This window comes from Babylonia areolata, chromosome 5 (genome assembly GCF_041734735.1).
Source record: "Babylonia areolata isolate BAREFJ2019XMU chromosome 5, ASM4173473v1, whole genome shotgun sequence".
NCBI classification, from domain to species: domain Eukaryota; kingdom Metazoa; phylum Mollusca; class Gastropoda; order Neogastropoda; family Buccinidae; genus Babylonia; species Babylonia areolata.
The window spans coordinates 50,013,031-50,029,649 of record NC_134880.1 but is presented as its reverse complement, the minus strand read 5'-3'; the positions used below and the strand labels follow the sequence as shown (position 1 = coordinate 50,029,649).

The 16,619-nt window shown below is 38.5% G+C and overlaps 1 protein-coding gene across 2 annotated transcripts in view; it reads right to left on the bottom strand.

Moving 5' to 3' along the window:
- Positions 1 to 16,619, bottom strand: part of LOC143282138 (uncharacterized) — a 39,443-nt gene that overhangs the window by 10,715 nt on the left and 12,109 nt on the right. Inside the window, exons 11-16 of one of the 2 annotated variants that reach the window (XM_076587670.1) lie at positions 16,283 to 16,373; positions 13,215 to 13,272; positions 7,705 to 7,801; positions 5,803 to 5,939; positions 4,740 to 4,865; positions 1,803 to 1,855 (exon numbers count right to left, since the gene is read on the bottom strand). In XM_076587670.1, the coding sequence (XP_076443785.1) occupies positions 1,803 to 1,855; positions 4,740 to 4,865; positions 5,803 to 5,939; positions 7,705 to 7,801; positions 13,215 to 13,272; positions 16,283 to 16,373 (562 nt within the window). Of the gene's footprint in view, positions 1 to 1,802; positions 1,856 to 4,739; positions 4,866 to 5,802; positions 5,940 to 7,704; positions 7,802 to 10,996; positions 11,232 to 13,214; positions 13,273 to 16,282; positions 16,374 to 16,619 lie in introns of both variants that reach the window. The other variant, XM_076587669.1, reaches the window with a different exon arrangement.

Below are 16,619 nucleotides of genomic sequence, written 5' to 3'. Positions count from 1 at the left end.
ACACCAGCAATAATTCCTGGAGCTGTCTGTGGGTCGGGCCTCAACTGTCTGACCCAGATGGTGGGTGTGTCGAGAGAAAGGATGGAGACGCAGATCTTCAGCATTCCAGCATGTTTTGTTGTGTGTACGTGTGTGTGTGTGTGTGTGTGTGTTGGTGTGTGTGTGTTGGTGTGTGTGTGTGTGTGTGTGTGTGTGTGTGTGTGTGTGGAGTGTCCAAAACAAGATATAATGTTGTTTATTCATTTATAGTCTGTTCATCTAAGATGATGATATTAGACTGAAAATAAATATCATTATCATTATTATTATCATACTTATTATTATCGTTATTATCATCATTATTATTCCTATCATCATTATCTTTATAATCATTACTTAGAAATCATCATATCTGAAAATCAATGGCAGGGAAAGAATTATTCCACTGAAAAAAACTGATATAACACGACACCAGTTTCACATGGCTAGAGTCTCTCATCTTTTTCTGTATTTTTTTCTTTTTTTTTTTTTTTTACAAAATCCAGGCTTTTGCTTCCATAATGCTTCCTTTCCGTTTGGTTTACCATCGGTCACATACATAAGCTAGGGGAAGAGCACTCTTTGACATTGGTGTTGGGAAGAAACTGATGAGTTACAAAGGGCTGCAGTGGAGGTTTGGTTTTGTGACAAGTAACAGGATTGTTCTTCACTGAATGATGATACTGGTTTCTGCAGCTGGACATTTTTTTTATTCTTCCTCCTACTGTGTCCTTTGGAAAAGCATGCTCAGAGTGTGTGAAAAGATTCCTGAAGCCCCAGAAATGCTGTCCCTTGTTTCAGGTTTCAAGATTCCAGCATTTTATTGCCCACTAGAAAACTAATGCTGAAAACGGAATTTTTTTCTTCTGCAGCATGTGCATGGCAGACACATGAAATAATGATACATATGAATCATTCAAAACATACGAATTTGCAAGACAAGGCGAGACAAAAGATATTTTACCTCACCAATGTTAAGAAAAAAAACACCACAGACTTCGTTAAGAACAATATATTAAAAACACTCCAACAAAATGCACCCTTTCACTCCAGAGAGGGATCTTGAACACACATCATTTACATGCATAATCAGTTAATAACAATAAAGAAAAAAATTTAAATTACACCTATGTGTACCTGGAAGCCACTACGAAAGAACTATGATCTACCTATATTTGAACCAGACAGAGCTGCAACACAGAAACTGAAACCACATTTTCCCCCCACCAAAAGCAGAAGAAAGGTGAGTCCCAGACTTTCAGAGATCAGCTTACTGCAAAAGTCAGTATACTTTGCAATGGATTTTCTGCATCAACAAGGAACCAATCTGCTGCTTGAAGACTGATTTGCAGGTTCAATCCTGGATGGCTTGAATATGGAGAGATGAGTGACACCATGCTATTCATGTCAATGGGATTTTATCATATCTATAGTGAAATGAAAATCCTCAGTAAGCAAAACTTCTTGACAAAAGCAAGATCAAGGTTCATTTACCCCCCCCCCCCCCTCCAAATGACAAAACAACAAAATCAATTAGCTAAAACACACAAAAAAACACATGTAAACACATACACATGTGCGCAAACACACACACACAGGATACACACACACACACACACACACACACACACACAGATGGCACACACACACACATATGCACACAAACACACACACACACACACACATACACAACACACACACAACACACACACACACACACACACACACACACACACACACACACACACACACAATCAAGCCTGAAGTAACACTGAAGCACTTACGTGCCCGCCTCAATGTCCCACAGACAGATGCGTCGGTCCCAGCCACCGCTCAACTGAAAACAAAACCACTCTGTTTTGTGATATCTTCCATCATGTTACTGGTTTCAACATGCTATCATTTTGACTAATAAAACAGAGCCACTCTGTTTAATATATATCTTCCATCATGTTACTGGTTTCCACATGCTATCACTCTGACGAATAAAACAGAACCACTCCGTTTTGTGATATCTTCCATCATGTTACTGGTTTCCACATGGTATCATTTTGACGAATAAAACAGAACCACTCTGTTTTGTGATATCTTCCATCATGTTACTGGTTTCAACATGCTATCATTTTGACTAATAAAACAGAACCACTCTGTTTTGTATATATCTTCCATCATGTTACTGGTTTCAACATGCTATCACTTTGACTAATAAAACAGAGCCACTCTGTTTTGTGATATCTTCCATCATGTTACTGGTTTCCACATGGTATCATTTTGACGAATAAAACAGAACCACTCTTTTTTGTGATATCTTCCATCATGTTACTGGTTTCCACATGCTATCACTCTGACTAATAAAACAGAGCCACTCTTTTTTGTGATATCTTCCATCATGTTACTGGTTTCCACATGCTATCACTCTGACTAATAAAACAGAACCACTCTTTTTTGTGATATCTTCCATCATGTTACTGGTTTCAACATGCTATCATTTTGACTAATAAAGCAGAGGCACTCTTTTTTGTGACGTCCTCCATCATGCAGTAGTTTTCAATGTGCTACCATTCTGACTAGTATAACAGAGCCACAATGTTCTGTGACATATTGCATTTATAACTGGTTTCAATGTGCTGACACTCTAATAATGTTTATAACTACCTATACACAATGTTCTGTGACATATTGCATTTATAACTGGTTTCAATGTGCTAACACTCTAATAATGTTTATAACTACCTATACACAATGTTCTGTGACATATTGCATTTATAACTGGTTTCAATGTGCTGACACTCTAATAATGTTTATAACTACCTATACACAATGCTCTGTGACATATTGCATTTATAACTGGTTTCAATGTGCTAACACTCTAATAATGTTTATAACTACCTATACACAATGTTCTGTGACATATTGCATTTATAACTAGTTTCAATGTGCTGACACTAATATATAACTACCTATACACAATGTTGTGTGACATACTGCATTTATAACTGGTTTCAATGTGCTGACACTCTAATAATGTTTATAACTACCTATACACAATGTTCTGTGACATACTGCATTTATAACTGGTTTCAATGTGCTGACACTCTAATAATGTTTATAACTACCTACACACAATGCTCTGTGACACATTGCATTTATAACTGGTTTCAATGTGCTGACACTCTAATAATGTTTATAACTACCTATACACAATGCTCTGTGACATATTGCATTTATAACTGGTTTCAATGTGCTGACACTCTAATAATGTTTATAACTACCTATATCTTTATATCCGCTACAATAGGCAGGAAGGTAGCAGAATGGTTAAGACATTCATCTACCAATACAGAGAGTCTGTGAAGGTGTGGGTTTGAATCCCATTCTCACCTGTTCTCCCAAGTTTGACTGGAAAATCAAACTGAGATTGTAGTGATTCAGATGAGATCATAAACTGAGGTCCAGTGTGCGATACGTACTTGGTGCAATGTTAAAGAACCCATGGCAAAGAGAGCATTGTCCCTTGGCTAAATTTTGTAGAAGAAATCCACTTTACCCACCAGGTGCCGTTACTGAGATGTGAACTCAACCCAACACTCTCAGATTTAAATTCCAACGTTTTAACTACTTGGCTATTGCGCCCACATATGTTTCACCTGATAACGTTTTCATGGTGTCCTGGTCGTTTTAACTTTTTCATGGCTGTACTGTGAAAGCCTCACTCACAACATATGTGGTGATATATAACGTTTTCATGGCTGTACTGTGAACGCCTCACTCACAACATATGTGGTGATATATAACGTTTTCATGGCTGCACTGTGAACGCCTCACTCACAACATATGTGGTCATATATAACGTTTTCATGGCTGCACTGTAAAAGCCTTACTCACAACATGTGGTGATATATAACGTTTTCATAGCTGCACTGTGAACGCCTCACTCACAACATATGTGGTGATATGTAACGTTTTCATAGCTGCACTGTGAACGCCTCACTCGCAACATATGTGGTGATATGTAACGTGTTCATGGCTGCACTGTGAACGCCTTACTCACAACATATGTGGTGATATATAACGTGTTCATGTCTGCACTGTGAACGCGTCACTCACAACATATTTGGTGAGAAATAACGTTTTCATGGCTGCACTGTGAACGCCTCACTCACAACATATGTGGTCATATATAACGTTTTCATGGCTGCACTGTAAAAGCCTTACTCACAACATGTGGTGATATATAACGTTTTCATAGCTGCACTGTGAACGCCTCACTCACAACATATGTGGTGATATGTAACGTTTTCATAGCTGCACTGTGAACGCCTCACTCGCAACATATGTGGTGATATGTAACGTGTTCATGGCTGCACTGTGAACGCCTTACTCACAACATATGTGGTGATATATAACGTGTTCATGTCTGCACTGTGAACGCGTCACTCACAACATATTTGGTGAGAAATAACGTTTTCATGGCTGCACTGTGAACGCCTTACTCACAACATATGTGGTGATATATAACGTTTTCATGGCTGCACTGTAAAAGCCTTACTCACAACATATGTGGTGATATATAACGTTTTCATGGCTGCACTGTGAACGCCTTACTCACAACATATGTGGTGATATATAACGTGTTCATGGCTGCACTGTGAACGCCTCACTCACAACACATGTGGTGATATATAACGTGTTCATGGCTGCACTGTGAACGCCTCACTCACAACATATGTGGTGTCCTGGTTGTGTTCCCTCCCGACAATCACCAGGCTGGTCACACAGCTCAGATGTTCCGACAGCACGCACTTGCACACAAACCCCGCCACACGGTTGGTCACCGAGTCACTCTCCTGAAAAAGGAAGTCAATGAAGCTGCGTAATGAAAGAGTGGCAAGAAAATACTTTGATAAAAAAAAAAGAAGAAGAAAAAGACGTGATGTTTCTAAGTTCCAGCTTCAAATCACTTTACTTTTTATGGTGATTGTTAGATTAAACAGAGAGTTTAGATGTTCATTAATAAAATGAAAGATCATATACCAGTATATATATATATACATCTATCTGTATATATTTGATATATGTATCTATATACAAATATGAATATATGAAATGTTACATACAGCTTTACTAAAGAAAAGTACCGAGTGAAAAAGTATACTCATAAAACAAAATACAATATATGATAGTCAGTCGTGTCTGACTATGACCATCAGAACAGCAGAGGAGGCAACTGCTGTTCCGACTATTTGGGCTAGAATTTGATTATAGTGGAGAGTGTCTTGCTCAAGTACATCCCCACTCTCTCGGCCAAGAGGGTTTTAGGGCAGTCGGCACTGGGATGGTTCCCAAAGGCCAACTAGCCCACAAGGCTGCAGCACTAAGAACCAGTGCAATTTTGCCTCCTAGTTCAAGAGTCATAGTCCTTCACAAAAGACTAAGCTGTAAATGGTTTCCCATTGACTGGAGAAACCATTGATAATACAGCTCTCACTTTGCTGTTGGCCCAAATGTAATATGTGATATAAGCCGAGTGTTGGGCCTAACAAAATACAATATATCATATACAAACAACAAAAATTCACAAAATGAGTCATTTCTCATGTTTCTTTTCCATCCAAAACATATCCATGTACACTTTCTCTCGCACACACGCACGCACGCACCCACCCGCACACATACACGCACGCACTCACACACTCACACACACACACACACACACACATACACGCACGCACTCACACACTCACACACACACACACACACACACACACACACACACACACACACCTTCCCATGGGAGTTATGGGGCAACAGCTGTGACTTCGGGTCCAACAAAATGGCGTATCTCTCAATCAACATGTCCACGTCAGCCGGCCGCATGCTTTGCAGAACTTGGACTGCGTTGTCGTCAAACCCCCACACGTCTGTAAAACAGATAAATGAATAAAACAGACACATAATACATAATTTCAATTTCAGTTTCAGCTTCTCAAGGAGGCAGCACTGCGTTCGGACAGATCTATACACCCTACACCACATCTGCTAGGCAGATGCCTGACAGCAGCATAACGCAACACGCTTTGTCAGGCCTTCTTCTTCTTCTTCTTCTGCATTCGTGGGCTGCAACTCCCACGTTCACTTGCATGTACACGAGTGGGCTTTTACGTGCATGACCGTTTTTACCCTGCCATGTAGGCAGCCATACTCCGCTTTCGGGGGTGTGCATGCTGGGTATGTTCTTGTTTCCATAACCCACCGAACGCTTACATGGATTACAGGATCTTTAATATGCGTATTAGATCTTCTGCATGCGTTTACACACGAAGGGGGTTCAGGCACTAAGCAGGTCTGCACATATGTTGACCTGGGAAATCGTAAAAATCTCCACCCTTTACCCACCAGGCGCCGTCACCGTGATTCGAACCCAGGACCCTCAGACTGAAAGTCCAACGCTTTAACCACTCGACTACTGTGCCCGTCGTCAGGCCTTCAGTGCATGCTCACATATCTGTGTACCAATGCAAGTGGATTTCTTTTTACATAATTTTGCCAGAGGACAACACTCTCGTTGCCATGGGTTCTCTTTTTCAGTGCGCCAAGTGCCTGCTGCACACGGGGCCTTGGTTTATCATCTCAGCCAAAAGACCAGATGCTCAGTTTGATTTTCCAGTCAAACTTGGGAGAAAAGGGCGAGAGCGGGATTTGAACACACACCCTCACGGACTGTCTGTATTGGCAGCTGAGTGTCTTAACCATTCTCCCACCTTCCTCCTGTAATACATAGACAAATACTCTGAAAAACAAATAAATAAATAAACAAACAAGCAAACAAATAAATACAAATAGATAAACATACAGCAGGTGACCTCTTTCTCTTCTTGTTGTTTGGGTGGCTGGTTGGTTACGATTGTTGTAATGATGTTTTTTCTTGTAGAATATTAAATGCACTACACACACACACACACACACACACACACGCACACATGCACACACACAAATACACAAGCACGCGCACACAAACGCACTTTCTCTCTCTCTCTCTCTCTCTGTTTCCACACTCAGTCACACACATACACAAATCTCTCCTATCATACTTCCACAAAAGTCATCAGGAAAAAAAAAGTGGACATCAGGATTTCACAAGAAATATGAAACCATTTAGAAAGCTAAAGAAAGTATTCAAATAATTCATCTTTTTGTTGTTTTTCTGTTGTTGGTGGTTCTTTGTTTTTATTTTTATTACATTTTGTTTGCTTTTGTTGTTTGGGTTTTTTGCGGTTTTTTGTTTGTTTGTTTGTGTTCACAATTACAGTGTTAAAAAGATGCAGTTTCTATGAAGAATGTATTTTATATGCTCCGTTCATGTGTGTGTGTGTGTGTGTGTGTGTGTGTGAATATTTTCATATAACTGGCCAAAATTTGATTTGCCATTATATTTCTGTGTGGATAGGTGAATGTGGTATTTTCTGAGATAAACTGCACACTCTCTGTACCTATGCATGTGTTTGCACACATAGAAGTCTGCATGACATGAAAACACATATGCATAGATCACACATTTGCACAGATCACACACACACACACACACACACACATACACCAATCACATAAGAACACCTAATCAAAAGTCAGGTCACTGACAAGTAAACACGCACACAGACCATATCACACAAGAGCACCCATACGTACAGACGTTACTGTCCTCGGAAGCGGCCAGAATGTAGTCCAGGCTTTCAATGAAGACAATCTTCAGAATGGTGGTGTGCGGGTGGTTGTGAATGGATAACTGATGTGGAGAAAAGAGTGCTTTCAATCAAAAAGCATACACACTTCATTCAAATCTATAGTTACAAATGCTTCATTTAAAATTCAAAGTTATTCACGTATCATTTTAATCTATGATTAGGCCAAGGGAACAGTGGCTCTCTTTTAATTTTCACCTGGGCCTCTAGAAGAGCTGACTTTTCATGGCTAGGACACTGTGTTGCCCCCAAACCCCGTGTCGTAAAATGGTAATCGACAAGAAACAAACAAACAAAACTACCACCCAATCAAACAACAACAAACGAAAAAATCATTTGTTTACTCATGAACTAAGGATTATATATCAAGCAGTGCTTTGGGGGCAGTACGGCCATCTGGTTCTCTAGGGATAGAATAAACAAAACAATCTAAAAAAAACACACAACAAACAAACAATATATGATCAATAACCTATCAAAAATGAATAATATGTTCAGCAGACTGATATGTACACACGTAAATCATTTATCAGGAAATTAATCCACACAGAAGTTAAGTAACAAAGTCACTGTTTTCTTTGTCAAATAAATTCTGTAACTAGTTTGTTGTTTCCTGAATAGGTGAACACGAAGATTAATTTTATAATCATATTCTTTCAGTTTATGTTTATTTTTGCATATCCTTTACAAAATATTAATTTGAACAAGAAGTGTGAAGATTAATTTTGGAATAATATTCTTTTAGATTGTTAAGAGATTAATTTTGGAATGATATTCTTTTAGATAATGTTTATTTTGCATATCCTTTTGAGATTATGTTCATTTTGCATGTCCTTTATAAAATATTCATTTGAACAAGAAGATTAATTTCAGCATTATACCTTTTTAGTATATATATACATTGTGTTTCTTTTATTTAAACAAATATTATTTGAACATGAAAATTCATTTTTTAATTTTCTTTTTCTTTCTTTCTTTTTTTCTTTTTTTTTCTTCTTTTTTTCCAATTATACCGTTTCAGTTTGCTGGTGTAGAACATATCCTTTGTGAAATTTTTGATTTGTTGCCATTTTCTTTTTTTTTAATCTGCCAATGTACTTTTTTTGCGAAAAGTAAAATAAGATTCATATCAATCATTTTTAAGTATGACACAGCTTCTTATCATTTTTTAATACCGGTAATTCTTTTTGACAAAGTACAAAAATATTATTCTCAAAAGCTTAGTCACTCTGGAATACAGTCTTCAACTGCACCAAAATGTCAGACATTTCTATAAACATTTGCAACCTCATAAGTATTTCATACACATGCATGCACACACACACAACGACAACAACATACACCAACATTCCCTATTGTTCCCCTTCACCCATATATTACATTCACAAGCACTCCTACACAGACCATCACATCATACCTTGCAAGTGTTACGAACCAAACCGTGACCACTGACACTTCAACCATGGCCTAGAAATAAAGAGCTTTTTTTCTTCCTTCTAAAAAAATTATTGGACTTGTTCTCACCCTCACCATCACCCTCACCCTCTCCGTTCCCACATGTATTTCTTTCTTTCTCCTTCTCATTTCTTATTTCACCCCTCCTTTCTTATCTCTTAGTTCTTCCTGGCCAGCATTTGTACTGCTCCACAGAATACATTTCTTTAAAAATAAAATAAAATTAAAAAATTTTAAAAAAATCATTCTATGAATGGACTTTTCTTTTAATTCACATTTGATTGCACCTACACATGTAAACGTTAAAACAGATTACACATCAGTTATCATATCACTGTCTTTTTATTTTGAACAAAAGCATTGCTGCAAACATCATTAGTTATCATGTCATTATTGTTGTTTTTTTTTACTTGTACAAAAGCGTTGTTGCATACTATCAGTTATCACTGATGATGATGATGATGATGATGATGATACGGATCTTTATATAGCACCTATCTTTGGTCAGAGACCTAACTCCAAGCACTTTACGAACACAGTCATTAGCACAACAGGTTGCCTACTTAGGTAGAACCGACTGACATTGCTTTTTTATCTGAACAAAAGCCTTGTTGCAGTGAAACACAAGACATGCATAAACCATGTTTTAATCCTCTGTTTACTGGCTCATTTACTTTTTGTCCAGAACCATCGTGGCACCTTTCCTAAACAAGTGAATGTTTGTTTCCTTTTCACACACAGATTGCATACCGCGTGGCTACATAAACATACATGTGTTTCTTGTTATTACAGCTGTGTAACCATTCCTTTTCTAATTTGCCAAGAACAAATGAAATTTACCTTTCCAACAGCAATGAAGAGACAATTCTTGTAATGTATTGTGTACTGTTCACAATGCAAATATGAAGAATAAAGAAAAAAATCTAAAGCTTCAGTTTGATACATAAGAAAAACATTTGTCACTCCTTTCTTCTTTTTTTTTCAGGAAAAGGATAAGCTACAAAAAACTGCAAGAAGCTGACAGAAAATAAATATGCGTAAGCAAAGTTCACTCTGTACATGTGTGAGTTTTGCTGTTGCTCGCTTGACTTACAACTAAAACTGATTTTCCTACAGAATTATCAGACAGGACAATTACATCTTCTTTTTTTTTCTCTGCTGGTTTCTTTCTTTTTTTTTCTTCTTTTTTTCTCATGGTTTTGCACTCATGAACTACACATTTGTTTAAAATAAGTTTTATGATATATTTCACACACACACACACACACACACACACATACACTGACATAATAAATTTGTCTCCATTCAACACATTCCTCAAGTTTGATTCTTTCCTTTCAATCATATAACTTTTTTCTTCTTAGCACAATAATACAATTCTTTTTTTTTTTAACAACATCCACCATACCCAGTATATTAAAACAATAAGACTCCAACCCCCTGTCAATCAATTAATAGAAGACCGCAATATACAGTATATTAAAACAATAAGACTCCTCCCCCCTGTCAGTCAATTAATGGAAGACCACCAAAACCAGTATATTAAAACAAGGACTCCTTCTCCCACCCTGACTCCCCCATATCCACCCCACCCCCCATGAATCATTATATTAATTAATGGAAGAAGGTTGATTAGAAGGGTTAGACCACCAAAGCAATACGATCATCAGAAAAAAAGAAAAAAAAAAGAGAGAAAAAAAGACAGCCATACAAATATCAAAAGAGGATACCCCCCCCTAAAACGAGCAATGGTAGGGATCATTAGCAAGGTTAGGGCCACTCACAGGCGGAATGGCTTGCTTGTTAAAGGCGTAGTGACTCTGCGTGGCCCGCACGCTCTTTGGCCTCTGACCCAAGTTATTCCCACCGTCCCCCTCTCTGACGCCGCCGCCGCCGCCACCACCACCACCACCACCACTGCCGTCTCTCTGGGGGCTCTCGCTGCCCTCCAGCTGCTCGCGAATCCGAGTCCCCGCTCGCTTCTTCTTGCGCAGGTCGCTCAAAATGAAGTGCTCTTTGCTACAGCGAGACAGGGCAACAGAGGAGGGGGAGGTTAAGGCAGAGGTCAGAAATGATGGACTGACGGGCGCAACAGCCGAATGGTTAAAGCGTTGGACTTTCAATCTGAGGGTCCCAGGTTCGAATCACGGTGACGGCGCCTGGTGGGTAAAGGGTGGAGATTTTTACGATCTCCCAGATCAACATATGTGCAGACCTGCCAGTGCCTGAACCCCCTTCGTGTGTACACACAAGCAGAAGATCAAATACGCACGTTAAAGATCCTGTAATCCATGTCAGCATTCGGTGGGTTATGGAAACATGAACACACCCAGCATGCACACCCCCGAAAACGGAGTATGGCTGCCTACATGGCGGGGTAAAAACGGTCATACACGTAAAAGCCCACTCGCGTATTATACGCGTGAACGTGGGAGTTGCAGCCCACGAACACAGGAGAAGAAGAAGAAGAAGAAATGATGGACTGGGCTGAAATGATTCATGGTGGATTTTTATTTTTTGTTGTTGTTGTTGCTGTTGTTGGTCAAACCCTGTGTCCTTTTATTGCAAGAGATTGTCACCCTCTTTTGTTTTTCTTCTTCTTTCTTTCTGTCTTTCTTTTTCAAGGCAAATGTTAAACGAAGTGAGCTGAAATGATTGATGGTGGATTTATTGTTGTCGTTGTTGGCCATTGGTCAAACACTGTTTCCATTTTGGCAAGAGAATGCCACCCTCTTTTTCTTTCTTTTTCAGGGCAGAGGTTAAACGAATTGGGCTGGAATGACTGGTGTTTTTTTGTTTTGTTTCTTTGTCAAACCTTGTTTCTGTTTTTGCAAGAGAATGTCACCCTCTTTTTTTTTTTCTTTTTTTTTGGGGAGGCCTTTCTTTTTTTCAGGGCAGAGGTAAAATGAAATGGGCTGGAATGATTGGTGCATTTTCTTTGTCAAATCTGGTTTCCATTTTTTCAACAGAATGTCACTCTTTTTTTTTTCTTCTCTTTTTTTTTCCTTTCTTTTTTTCAGGGCAGAGGTTTAATTGGGCTGGAATGATTGGTGCTTTTTTTCTTTCTTTTTTTTTTGTTTTTTTTTTTTTTGGTCAGATCCTATTCCATTTTTGCAAGAGAATGTCACCCTCGGTTTTCTATTCTTTTTCTTTTTTTCTTTTTTCTTGATTGTCTGTTGTTTTCCAGGGCAAAGGTTAAGCAAATGATGGTGGAATGATTGATGGATTTTTTTGTTTCGTTGGTCAAACATTTTTTCCATTTTGCAAGAGAATGTCATCCTCTTTTTTTCTTTCTTTTTCCTTTTATTTTTTTATTTCTAATATGCCTGTGACGTTCACGTTTCTCACTTCAGACGTAAGCAGAGCCAAGATATATCAAGCAGCAAAACACAAGTCAGTTCCCTGAAAAAAGAAAACGTTTTTTCTGGAATTCTTGTGAGTGTTACGTGTCAACACCTGTCAAGCTTTAGAAAGCATATAGCCAAGGTATTTGAAGTGAACACTGTTCGTACACTGACAGAAAAATAACACTTCCTGCAACTGAGCCTGAACTGACATAGGTATTCAATACGTAGTACTAAACAGGAAACCAGTCTCATACTTTTCCAAATGTGTCAATGAACATTACTGAAAAGCTGGTTGATTCATGAGCCCAGATACAATCTGGTTACATCCTCTGATAAACAACAAAATGGTTGGTTTCATATTAAGAAACTGGCAATCCATAACAATTTGAATCAATTAGCTGATTTTGTTGTTGTTGTAAATACACTGTGAAACAAGCCGATGAAAGAGGTGACATTTCTTTTTTTCTGTTTTCAACAGATTCTTTTTTTTTCTTTTTCTTTTTTTTTCTTTTTTTTTTTTTTTTTTTGAGAAGAAGAAGGAAAAGAAAAAAGGCAGGGTACAGGGAAGAAAAAAATTAAAATAACATAAGGTAAGTCCAAAAAAAAGAGATATATACATGGGATATTAATTGAGGAAAAAATACAGGCTTCCAACTTTGGCTGAGTTTTCGCCTTTCTTCTTCATTTGAGCAGACATCTCCTGCGGTTCCTTGCTGTTGGCGGGAAACATCAGATGATGGTGACGTCAAACAATGATCGCGTCAAACAACTTAGGAAACATCAGATGATGGTGACATCAAACAATGATCGCGTCAAACAACTTAGGAAACATCAGATGATGGTGACGTCAAACAATGATCGCGTCAAACAACTTAGGAAACATCAGATGATGGTGACATCAAACAATGATCGCGTCAAACAACTTAGGAAACATCAGATGATGATGACGTCAAACAATGATCACGTCAAACAACTTAGGAAACATCAGATGATGGTGACGTCAAACAATGATCACGTCAAACAACTTAGGAAACATCAGATGATGATGACGTCAAACAATGATCACGTCAAACAACTTAGGAAACATCAGATGATGGTGACGTCAAACAATGATCGCGTCAAACAACTTAGGAAACATCAGATGATGGTGACGTCAAACAATGATCGCGTCAAACAACTTAGGAAACATCAGATGATGGTGACGTCAAACAATGATCATGTCAAACAACTTAGGAAACATTAGATGATGATGACATCAAACAATGATCACGTCAAACAACTTAGGAAACATTAGATGATGGTGACGTCAAACAATGATCACGTCAAACAACTTAGGAAACATCAGATGATGGTGACGTCAAACAATGATCGCGTCAAACAATTTAGGAAACATCAGATGATGGTGACGTCAAACAATGATCACGTCAAACAACTTAGGAAACATCAGATGATGGTGACGTCAAACAATGATCACGTCAAACAACTTAGGAAACATCAGATGATGGTGACGTCAAACAATGATCGCGTCAAACAACTTAGGAAACATCAGATGATGATGACGTCAAACAATGATCACGTCAAACAACTTAGGAAACATCAGATGACGGGGACGTCAAACAATGATCACGTCAAACAACTTAGGAAACATCAGATGATGGTGACGTCAAACAATGATCACATCAAACAACTTAGGAAACATCAGATGATGATGACATCAAACAATGATCACGTCAAACAACTTAGGAAACATCAGATGATGATGACATCAAACAATGATCACGTCAAACAACTTAGGAAACATCAGATGATGGTGACGTCAAACAATGATCGCGTCAAACAACTTAGGAAACATCAGATGATGGTGACATCAAACAATGATCACGTCAAACAACTTAGGAAACATCAGATGATGGTGACGTCAAACAATGATCACGTCAAACAACTTAGGAAACATCAGATGATGATGACATCAAACAATGATCACGTCAAGCAACTTAGGAAACATCAGATGACGGGGACGTCAAACAACTTAGGAAACATCAAACAATGATTTTTATCAAACAACTAATGAAACATCAATGATTATGTCAAACAACTTAGGAAACATCAATGATTTTATCAACCAACTCATGAAACATCAAACAATGATTACATCAAACAACTTAGGAAACATCAGAAAATTATTTTATCAACCAACTCATGAAACATGAAACAATGATTACATCTCAAACAATGATTACGTCAAACAACTTAGGAAACATCAGACAATGATTTTATCAACCAACTCAGGAAACATCAAACAATGATTACAACAACCAACTCAGGAAACATCAGATAATGATTTTATCAAACAACTTAGAAAACATCAGACAATGTTTTTTTTATCAACCAGCTCAGGAAACATCAAACAATGATTTCATCAAACAACTCAGGAGACATCAGATGATGATGATCACATCAAACAAATTTTCCACTTTTTTTTTTTTTGCGGGGTGGGGGGTTTGGGAGGGGGGGGAATATAAAGCTAGTATTATCAAAGTAATGGAAACCACACAACGACCATAAATTATTCATAATGATCTGAATGAAAATGACATGAATAAAACATGTTGCTCTGAACCATCACACATGCCAGTATGCAAGTGCAAAGACACATCCCTGCATGCATATCCATGCACCTTGCACATGAGCACACACACACACACACACATGCACACACGCATGCACACACACGCACACACACACACACACACGTACTACATTTACATACACTCACACACACACACACACACTACATTTACACACACACACACACACACACACACACACACACACACACAGCCACACATACTACATTCACATACACTCACACACACACATACTACATTTACACACACACACACACACACACACACACACACACCACATTAAATGACATAATGCTTCAAACCTTGGAAGCCTCACAAACTTGTGTTGCAAACTGGACACACCTGCTACAACTATATATAGATCTTTTTTTGTACATAATTTTTTTTTTTAAATGACACAGATACAGACAAATGGAATGCATTCACATGTGCATTCTCTCTTTTCATATCAAAACTTGGAAGAGAAAGATCAGCTCACATAATTTCAATTTCATACAAACAAGAAGGTGACAATGTTTTGTATTTGTATTTGTATTTCTTTTTATCACAACAGATTTCTCTGTGTGAAATTCGGGCTGCTCTACCCAGGGAGAGCGCGTTGCCATACTACAGCGCCACCCATTTTTTTGTATTTTTTCCTGTGTGCAGTTTTTATTATTTGTTTTTCCTACTGAAGTGGATTTTTCTACAGAATTTTGCCAGGAACAACCATTTTGTTGCCGTGGGTTCTTTTATGTGCGCTAAGTACATGCTGCACACGGGACCTCGGTTTATCGTCTCATCCAAATGACTAGCGTCCAGACCACCACTCAAGGTCTAGTGGAGGGGGAGAAAATTTCGGGGGCTGTGCCGTGATTCGAACCAGCGCGCACAGATTCTCTCGCTTCCTAGGCGGACGCGTTACCTCTAGGCCATCACTCCACAATGTTATATGTACTACTGATAACAGACCATGTGAAATGCATCTGAGAGTTTACGGAGGGCATAACAATGGGAGATGTTCCTGAGAACACATCCAAAAGAGATGTCACTATGTACACAGATGCGTTCGGTTGACACAGGGACAATGACTGACCTGTACATGAAGTGGTTGGACTGCATACGTTCCCACTTACTGATGGTCCCTTCATGGTCCCCACTGAAGATCAGGATGGGGATTTTGGATGCTGCAAAGAAGTCATCGTTATCGTCGTCATCATTATCATCGTAAAGTCATCATCATCTCTGTCATCATAAGATTCATCACCATCATCTTTTTTTTGTCATCACAGTGTCACCATCATCATCATCTTTGTCATCATATAGTAATCATCATCATTATTTTTGTCATGACAGAGTCATCATCATCTTTGTCATCATAGTCACTGTCATCATCTTTCTCATCATAGTCACCATCACCACCTTTGCCATCA